Consider the following 10,172-nt stretch of genomic DNA (forward strand, 5'->3'; position numbering starts at 1 on the left):
AGTGAAAGGGTGGGGCTGATCCTCTAAGGACCTCAAACAGTGAAAGCATATTTATCTTTTATTTGAGGGGATAACGTCCCCCGGCCTGGGTAGCCCTTCTTCTTCCTTCTTGCATCCAATTTTTCATAAATCTTACCTGTATTCACAGTCTCAACTTCCTTACATCCCATTCTCTTCTCAGTTCCTTAAAATCAGGTTTCTTCCTCTAAAAATATGACTCTCACCCAGGGCATCAGTAATCTTTTCATATGCAACTCCCATGACCCTTCTCTGTGCTTATCTTTCCCAAGCCTTTCAGCAATGAACATTTTGGACAGTTTGTCCTTCCTCCTATACTTCCTCCTTGTCTTCTTCATCACCCTCTTGCTGAGAGAGCAGAGAAGAGGCCAGTATGACTGGATGCAAGTAGGCAAAAGAGAGGTGGTAGAGGACGTGTATCTATCAGCCTCCTGGACGTCTCCCTCAAGGTCCCCCAGGCACTTTCACATAGCAGGGCCACAGCTAAAGGCATAATATTCCTGCTGAAATCAACTCAGCCCCCCATATTTCCAGTTACCTTGGGGATTCCCCACCTGAGACACGGACGGGAGCCTCACCTGCTCCCTCACCTCCACCCTTCCAAGTCCACTTCCTGAACAACTCTCTAATCTGCCATTTTCACTTCTTGCGTGGTATCTTGTGTATCATCACATCAACACCTGGAATGTTACATCTACCCAACACCCTGTCCACCCATCCTAGGAACCCCAGAGCAGTCTCTCTGAAACCCACACCCATCTGAACATCTTCCCGTCCTGCTTAAGACCATTAAGATTTCCAATGTAAGGTCCAAACTCCGTTCTACAGCTCCAACCACTCAGGCCAGGGCACTTTCCCAACTATGAGCCCTCCATGATGGTGAAGAATGACAAGGCACCTTGTGCAGAGAAAGGACAGTTTTATTTGGTGACAAAAATGGAATGTGACACATGCCTGGTGGGAGAGAAGAGGGAGCAGTTTCCTTGGAGAGAAGGCTGCTCCTGTTTCCAGACATGGCCGTGTCATGGTCCAGGACATGGGCCAGCCTTCTGTGAGCCCTCGGGTGCTGGGCAGGGCGTGGATCGACCGGCAGGAAATGGTTCTGTTGGGACAAGACCCCAGCCAGAATGGAGACTTGAAGTCTCTGAGTCTTGCTGGTATTGGCCCATCATCAAACCCCCCCTCCAGAGGGTGGGGAGGAGGCTGAGACCCTAAGGCTGGGGTGATCTTGACCCTGAAGCCCGGGGTCAGGGGGCTCCTTGTGCATGTGCTTGAGTGAGTGTGTGTCTGTGTGTCCATTTGTACGTGGCACGTTTGCATGTGTGTGTACATGTGTGCGTGTGCTGACATGAGAGTGTGTGCCTCTGTGTGTCTGTCTGAGTGACCATGTGTGTGTCCGGGCATTTGTGTGTGTGTGTGTGCACGTATCCACGACCATGTGTGTTTCTCTTTGTAGCTGTGTTGCAGTGCCGCCTGTGTCTCTCCACCTCTGTCAGCATTTCTGTGGACTTCTCTGTGCATCTTGGTGTATGTCTATGTGGCTGTTTGTCTCTCTCTTTAGATATCACTGTCCCAAGCCCCCTGCTGCCCCCAGCAGGAGAACAGCCAGCTCCCAAATCCTGCAGAGTGGGTTGCAATACTCACTCAGCTCAGCAGAGGCCAGGTCCCTTCCCGGAAGGCTTAGAGTTTGATTCCAGCCCGTACATCAGTGAGTCTGGAAAATGAAGAAACTGTAACCACAGACCAGAGTGAAGGAGCCCAGGGACCTCCATAGTCCCTTGGAGGCCTGGGACTAGGGAATGGGAACTCTGAGATCCAACCACGCTCAGGCAGGGCTTGGAGGGGACCGTACCGCCTCCACCAACCAGCCCAGCTGTTCTCAGTGTCAGGGCTGATGGGGGGAGATAGAGTCTATGCCTCAACATGATCTGGATAATTCAAGGCAAAGAAGAAATCTGAAATGGGGAGAGTTGAGGCTGGAGGGACCTAGCTGTCCCACGTGTGCAAGGACAGAGCTCCCTGGGGGAAATCCCTGCTCCTGCAGTGGGGAGAGAGGGCTTGGAAGCAGGTACTTACTGACGGTGGAATGTACTAGAGTGTCGTCCAAGTGACCGAGAGCCTCACTGACCAGAGGGCACACCTGACCCAGGGGCAGAGAGGAGAGTTAGGCGAAGTGGTACCTTAGGGAGACCCTGGCAGCAACAGCATCCCCAGTATGCATTCTCTGGGGAGATTTTCCATCATTTTTCTGTATCTGAGAGTGTCTGATTCGAAGCAGTCCCACAGATGAATGTTCACACATCCACACTGGGTGGAAGGAGAAACTGAAGGCATGGGTGAGGTGCCCAATCACGTAGTGAACTGCTGTTCACTCTGTGATCTGGCACCTGTTTCTGAATAGGGTGGACTACCCTGGGAGGGGTGAGTTTCTGGCTATAGGAGCCACCAAAGCATAGGCTGGGTGGGCCTGGTCTGCAGCCATAGTGGGGGTGGCCTGGGAGCTTCTTGGGGCAGGAGCCCATCTGTTTCAGCTGTAGTGTGGACACACACGGGGCCTGGCCCAGAGCAGAAACCAATCAATACATTTTGAAGGATGAAAAGAAGAAATATGGACAGATGGATCAATGGACAGATAGACTGATGGATGGAATTTACTTATCAAACTGAGAGGCTCAGAAAAGCTCACCCCAGGGGCTTCTTTTAGCCTGAGAAGCTCTAACAGCCAAAGATCAGGAGCCCCCTCTTGTACTCACTTACCTTGCCCTGCACCAGCCCAGGAAGGGCATTATTCAAGGTCCCAGTGATGCCGTCAATAAGGCTTTCACTGGGGAGGGCGCCCAATCTGAAACAGAAAAGCCACAGGCAGTGCAGGGGCCTGAGGCTGATATGGAGAAGCACTTGTATGTGCCCACTGCAGTCTCAGCACTGAATAATGGAACCTGGCTTCGTGCATCCACACCCACATGATCCACAACAAGGGGCATATCCAAAAGGAGTGAGACACTGCACAGCAGCACACATACCAGGTACGTGTAGAATAAACCCATAGTTCCAGGACACAGTAGGTGTTCAATAAGGCTTTGTAGAATCCATAAATGAATGAACAGTGCTTAGTATGTAGTTGTCGTGAGGACTCAATGAGATGATACGTGTGATGCACAACACGTGTTCAGTAAACGTGAGCCATGATGGGGACTACTCCTGTATATTATACCTGCTTCCATCTCCCTTGCAGCAGTAACTGAAATAGTAACCCAGGTAGGCTCCATAGCTAGTTTACCCTTTACTGGCACAAAGCATGTCCACATCTATTATTTTAGAGGATTCTGTCAATAATGCCAAAGTAGCTCCATATTGAAATTATCTGAGAAAGCTGAGACTCAAGTTGGGGAAGCACTGTTTAAGTTCACACAGGAAGCCCTGCATCTCTTGCCACACCCCCCAGGTAGATGGGGCTTGAGCTCAGATTTCTTCTTGCCTAATCCAGCGCAGAATTGGTCAGCCTGGCCTAAGAAGGGATAAGTGACCATTTACCTATTCATCCGTCCATCCATCCATCCATCCATCCATCCATCCATCCATCCATCCACCTATCCATCTTCTCACTCTTCCACCCTCCCACTCATCCATTCTCCCATTGTTCTATCTTCCCAACCATCCATCCATCATCCCATCCTATTGTTTCTGGACAGGAGTAGCCACGCCTCTGGCCTCACCCATCAAGCAGGGAGATTTGCAGGCTTCCAGGGGAGAAAGTGCAGTTGCAATAGACGAGATGGAACTTCTCCTGTTCATCTGTCACAGCTAAGAGTTCTGCAGTGTCGTTTAGCTTCACAGCCAGCATCAATGGACTTCTGACCAAGGGCCTGCAGAGAAGACAGTCTGTTGCAGCTGGTCCCACCACGTCCCAAGGCAGAGGAGGCTTTTCTCCTTGACAGAAATGCCAGCCATCTTGCCCACAGCTGTACTCATCTCATTTCCCAGTAGGGGAAACCAAGGCTCACAGAGGTTAAATGAATTTCCCAAGTGACTCAAGGTCACTCAGCATGGCAGCAAATGAGCTGAAGTTGGAGGCTCAGGTCTGTTAGACAGACTCTAACACCTTTTTTTCTTTTTGACTACCCAAGATCATCAGGGCCTCCTCTGGTGAGCCATCCTCCCACTCCCCCTTGGGACCCACTCACATTTTCACTTTAAGGACCATGCCCAGAGGGATGGTGACATAGAGACGATGGCCATCAGGGTTCTGCAGGAGGACAGGTTCCAGCAGCTGGGGATTAGTGATCTTCAAACTGCCCAGGGAGCAACATTGGAGGGAGAAACATTAACTCCTCTAGTTCTAAATCTAGAAACCACACCTAACTTCACCTTATCCATCCCAGAGTGGGAGCTACCCATGAGGTGGGATGGAGGAGATAGGAGGGGAGTCTTGCAGCAAAAGCCACATGGGTTTCGAGTCTCACATCAGTTTTTCCCAAACTCTGCCCTGGGTCAGATCCGGACACACACATGGCCCTCTCCTCATCTCAAGTCTATAAGGTATTCCAGGATAGAGACTGTGTCTGGGTTATATTTTCATCCTGTATACCAGCTCAGAGCCTTACAAAGAAAGGGCCTACTTTATATTAGTTGACTTTGTAGACTGATGAGCAGGGGGGTAGATGGATATGTGGGTGGATGCATGGAAGAGTAAGTGGTTAGATGGAGGGAGGATGGACAAATAGATGGATGGATGGGTAAGTGGCTAGTGGATGATGTCTGGGCAATTGGAGTAAGTCCTTCACAAACATTTATGGTAGGAATCACTCATCCTGCCAAGTTCTTCAATGGCAGGTCAATCAACAATATTTATCACGGAGATGGAGAAGCAGGAAGTCAGGGAGAATGGAGAGAGTGTGGAAGTAAGTCTCTTCTCTGAGCCAGCCACTGAGCCAGGTGATCTACATCTTTCCAGTCCTCCCAACAGTTCTTCTCTGTGGGCACCATAATCTTCGTTTTACAGATGAAGAAACCAAGCCCAGAGACACTGAGTGCCTTGCCCCAGGTCACCCAGCAAGTACATGGTGAATATAAAAATCAACCTCAAGCCTATCTATCTGTCTTCTAGTCAGGGGCAAGCACCTGGGTGGGTAGGAGTCATGGGAATAGCTTTGACCCAGTCCTATGAAGGATCTAGGCTTTGCCAGCTCACTGGCATCAAGCTTTCTACTATTGCTCCTTGCTTAGAGAGCTCTCAGGTGGCTCCTGGATTGTTCATCTTGGATTGACATCACATGATGATGTCACTGAGGAGAGTAGCTTACACTTTCTTGCTTACATCAAAGGCCACAGTGTTCTAAGGGATTTCACAGGTGAGGAGAACAAAATTACTGTAATATAGTGGAAAAGACCTTGGCTTTGGACTTAAGTCAATTAGAGTTAGAACCCTCACTCTGCATCACTCCTGTGGTGTGATCACAGGCACCTTTCTGTGCCTCGGTTTTTCCCATCTGTAAACTAGGGATTATTAAATTGACCTCAGAGGACTATGGTGAGGATTATAGATGATGCTGGGGACTCAGGACACGGTTTAGGATTGGGGGCAATTGCTAGTTCAAGAGGGCTGGTGTTGCCTGCCAGACTGTGAGGAAGGTCTCAGCCTGAGTCCTGGCCTCATGTTCAGACCACCCCCCACCCCCCTTCAGGGCCACTGCCTGGGGCTGTCAGATCTCCAACGGGGGTTCTCTGGTGGGGTCCAAGGCCCTATTTTAGGGCTACTCACTCAACGATGTTGTCCACGAGAGGAGTCAGTGAGGTCACTTTCCCAAGTGGGCCCCGCAGCAGGGCACTGGGAGGGTTCCCTGCAGTCTTCAGGATGTCCAAGAGCGGAAGGTTTTCGAGACTGCCCAATAGATCCTCGGAGAGCAGGCCATTGCTGAGAGCTGGAAATGGGTATGGGGTCCTTGGGGGTCAGATCTGACAATTATGGGTCCTCAGTCCTTACCCCCTTTTATCTCTCTTCCCAACCAACCAACCACACACACACACACAGACATACACACACACCCCTGAAGGAGGTTGTCACAGACTCTCACTTACCACCTGTCAAGCTTCCAGCAAGATCTGTGGAACTCAAGGGCAGGGTCGGAATCATAGGCAAGGGCAGTGTCTGGTCCAGGGGCAAGGTCACGGCTTCCAGCAGGACCAAGGTCTGGGCCAGCAGCCCACAGAAGACAACAAGGCCCCCAGTTTGAAACATCTTCTCATTCAGTATCTGTGGAAAGAATGACAGGTCCACTGTGGCACGAATACAAGAGAGGAACCCATCCACCGCCTGCCCCTGCACACCAGGGAGTGAGTAGCACTAACTAACACGTTTCCTCCGAGCCAGGCTTTGGGCTGAGTCCTCCACACTCAGGCAGTGGAGGGGAGGGGACGGAATGGGCCGATCTCACCTGGCTTCTCAGACGTCCCAGCAGATGTCTTGGTCTCCTCTTCCCTGCTGGCTACTGCTGAGGAGGCAGCCTCTTTTATAGTGTGGGAATCCGGAAACGAGCAGTTGAATGATGGGCTTCTAGATAACTCAGAATTCTGCAATCTGGTGGTGTCTTTCAAAATAAGATACCAAAGTAATAATTGCTCTCCAAAGTAAATAATTGCCAGTTACAGTAGTAGGTGGGACAGTTAAGCCGTTTGATTGACAAGTTAAACAGAGGAAAACTTGAGATGGGGATGTTACTCAAGACTTCATGGTTTCACGTGTGGGCCTGAGGCTGGGGACCCATGCTCTGAGGGCCTGATGATCACACTTGGAAACCCTGGGAGAGGCAGCCGGTGGAGCCCAGGAAGGGACCTCAATCTCGTATCCAGACCTTTTCCATTCCTGGTCCAATTATTCTTTTCCAGTTGGAGGGCTCTTGCTCCCAAAATGTCAAAAAAGAGTCAAACTGTCTCTGATTTCCCTACATCTGGGGCACCCCTCAGTTCCAGCGCAGGGGAATCCTGACTTCTGAATCCTAATTGCATGACGGTCACATGCTGGGGGCTACACATCCTCACAGAACCCTGGAGGGAGGGGTTGCTGTTCCTCCTTTGCAGAGGAGAAAACTGAGGCCCAGCGGGGTCAGGTGCCCAAGGCACAGAGAGGATGGGGCAGAGTTAGTGAGACAGGCTGGGGCCTGGGACCTGGGACTCTTTGCTGCACTGCTTACACCTGGACAAATGTCTCCTCAAGCAACAAAATACAAAGAACTCTAAGGGACTAAACATAACTGCGTGCATGGGCAGTTGGGGCAAATTATGGACAACGAGATACAAAAGGACCTAAAACCCATCTGCCACTTCTGAAGAGCCAGGAGCAAAAACAGAGTACTGCGCAAGCCCCCTGAACTCAACACCACCAGAGGGGTGGGCAAACTACGTAAGCCACCCCTCTAGCCTGACCCCTGGACGCACCCCTACCCTTACCCCATAGAAGGAACCAGCTTGCCCTGCCTCGGGGGGTGAGCAAGGGAACCTGTTACTAGTTTTCACTCCCCGCTGCTGCAGCAGGGGCGCCCATAAAGCCTTGCCTGAATTTCTTGTCTGGCCTCTAGTCAATTTCTATTGATTAAGGAAGGCCAAAAACCCTGGTCAGTATCATTAGGACTCAACCCATTGGATAATAATAACAATAAAAACAGTGTCAACAGCTAATACTTGCCAAGCTCTTGCTGAATGCCAGGCGCGGCATCGTTTTTCACCTCCAGCCCCTCACAAATCCTCACAACCCTGTGTGGCATGGGAATGAGTATGTCCATTCTACAAAGGGGAAACTGAGGCTCGGAGTGTGAGGTGACACGTCCAGAGTCTCATAGTGGGCATGGGGCCCAGGCATTCACGCTCTAGTTCTTTCTCTTTTTTTTTTTTGCGGTATGCGGGCCTCTCACTGTTGTGGCGTCTCCCGTTGCGGAGCACAGGCTCCGGACGCGCAGGCTCAGCGGCCATGGCTCACGGGCCCAGCCGCTCCGCAACATGTGGTATCTTCCCGGACCGGGGCACGAACCCATGTCCCCTGCATCGGCAGGTGGCCTCTCAACCACTGCGCCACCAGGGAAGCCCTAGTCCTTTCTCTTAATCACTGGGCTGAGAGATGAGGATGCCTTGGGCACGCTCTGACCATTTTGCATCCCCCTGTCTGTGAATGTCATGCCTCCCACTTTTATAACCTGGAAAATGCTTTCCAGTTTCCCAGGCCTGAGGGATTGTGTGACATCCTGGTCTCTACCCTTACCCTTTCTTCTTCCCTTCCCCAAATGAAGTAATGAGGCATTTGTTACCACCCCTTGGGCCTTTGGAGTCTATTTTACAGATGAAAAAACGAGGCACAGGGAGGTCCAGGCCCTAGTCCAGTGAGAGCAGCACTTGTCTTGCAGAACCAAACACATTATAAGCAAAAGCGGAGAGAGGGGCTTCCCTGGTGGCGCAGTGGTTGAGAATCTGACTGCTAATGCAGGGGACACGGGTTTGAGCCCTGGTCTGGGAGGATCCCACATGCCGCGGAGCGGCTAGGCCCGTGAGCCACAACTGCTGGGCCTGCGCGTCTGGAGCCTGTGCTCCGCAACGAGAGGCCGCGATAGTGAGAGGCCCACGCACCGCAATGAAGAGTGGCCCCCACTTGCCACAACTAGAGAAAGCCCTCGCACAGAAATGAAGACCCAACACAGCCAAAATAAATAAATTAATTAATAAACTCCTACCCCCAAACTCCTACCCCCAACATCTTCTAAAAAAATAAAAGTTAAAAAAAAAAAAAAAAGCGGAGAGACAAGGGCGAAATGCACATTTGTGGGCTACCTACTACGTGCCAGGTGCTTTCCATACTTGAACTTCATCTTTGTCATGAGTGGTTGATATTGTTGAACCTCAAATGTCAGATAAGGAGACAGGTTCAGAGAAGGTGATTACTTCCCAGGGATACACAGCAAATGAGTGGAGTCAGAATTCTCCCCTGTGTCTGATGCCCCTGTAATCAGTGAGCCACGCTGCCTTCCCCTCATGTCAGACCTTCACTGGAGATGCTCCCACTTCCTGTGAGAGTCTGGCCGATGCCTCCAAGGGGCTGGGCCATGGTCTTGAACTCAATCATCCATTCAAACACTCACCAGACTCTTCCCACAGCTTGTATGTTGTCAGTCATCCTCAAAGGGGTCCCCTTTTATGTTATCTTGGTACAACTTGTGGTTTGGGTCAGGTTGCTACTATTTTTTGGGGAAACGGAAGCAGATAAGCCAAAGAATGGATTCAAGTTTGTTACTGGATAGCTAACAGCTGCTGGTTTGAAGCTAGGAGGCTGCATTTGTGTTACGGCAGAAAGGGGATGGATATGGGCGCATATTGCCCTGGTTCAAATCCTGTGACCCTGGGCAAGTCCCTCCAAACTTTTGAACTTCAGTTTCCTCATCTGTAAAATGGGAGGATAATATCTACCTCACAGGGCTGTGGGAGATAATGTCTGGGGACGGGGTATGAACTTCAGTTCATAAACTCATGTGTCTACGTTATTTTTTGAAGATTTTTTTTGATGTGGACCATTTTCTAAAGTCTTTATTGAATTTGTTACAATATTGCTTCTGTTTTATGTTTTGCTTTTTTGGCCACGAGGCCCCTGGGATCTTAGCTCCCCAACCAGGGATCGAACCCGCACCCCCTTCATTGAAAGGCAAAGTCTTTTAACCATTGGACTGCCAGGGAGGTCCCTACATTTTTTAAAAAATACATAATCCCTTAATTAATTTATTTATTTGCTTATTTATTTTTTTGTATTTTGGGGGCGCCATGCCATGCGGCATGTGGGATGGTTCCCTGACCAGGGATCTAACCCGGGCCTCTGCAGTGAAAGCTCTGAATCCTAACCACTAGGCCACAAGCGAACTCCCCTACATATTTTTTTTCTAATGTATGTATAGTTAAGCATTTCAAATGCCATTTTGCTGAGTAACAAAAACTTCCCCATTTCCCCCTGGGATTTTATTTCTGTTCCAGGGGATTTATTTGTGCCAAGGCATCTGAAGAAGGCTGTCCTGTCCTGTTTTGACTGGAAATATAGAAACAGCCATATGCCATCTGACCCCTTGATGCCAAGATGCTGTGCTTCCCTCCTGTCCAAAAGGCCCCTTCGAATTTAGCTTTACTTT

The 10,172-nt window shown here is 50.1% G+C and overlaps 1 protein-coding gene across 1 annotated transcript; it reads right to left on the reverse strand.

Annotated features, from left to right (window-relative positions):
- Positions 1-330: 330 nt before the first annotated feature.
- BPIFA1 (BPI fold containing family A member 1) lies at positions 331-6,256 on the reverse strand (the record flags this gene model as incomplete). Its single annotated transcript, XM_082644491.1, has 7 exons — positions 331-366; positions 2,099-2,158; positions 2,776-2,860; positions 3,735-3,884; positions 4,203-4,310; positions 5,780-5,939; positions 6,097-6,256. 7 exons carry the CDS (start codon positions 6,254-6,256, stop codon positions 331-333), a joined length of 759 nt encoding a protein of 252 aa, XP_082500617.1.
- Between the last annotated feature and the right edge of the window lie 3,916 nt (positions 6,257-10,172).

This window comes from Mesoplodon mirus (genome assembly GCF_964341445.2).
Source record: "Mesoplodon mirus genome assembly, chromosome: 15".
Taxonomy (NCBI): Eukaryota; Metazoa; Chordata; class Mammalia; order Artiodactyla; family Ziphiidae; genus Mesoplodon; species Mesoplodon mirus.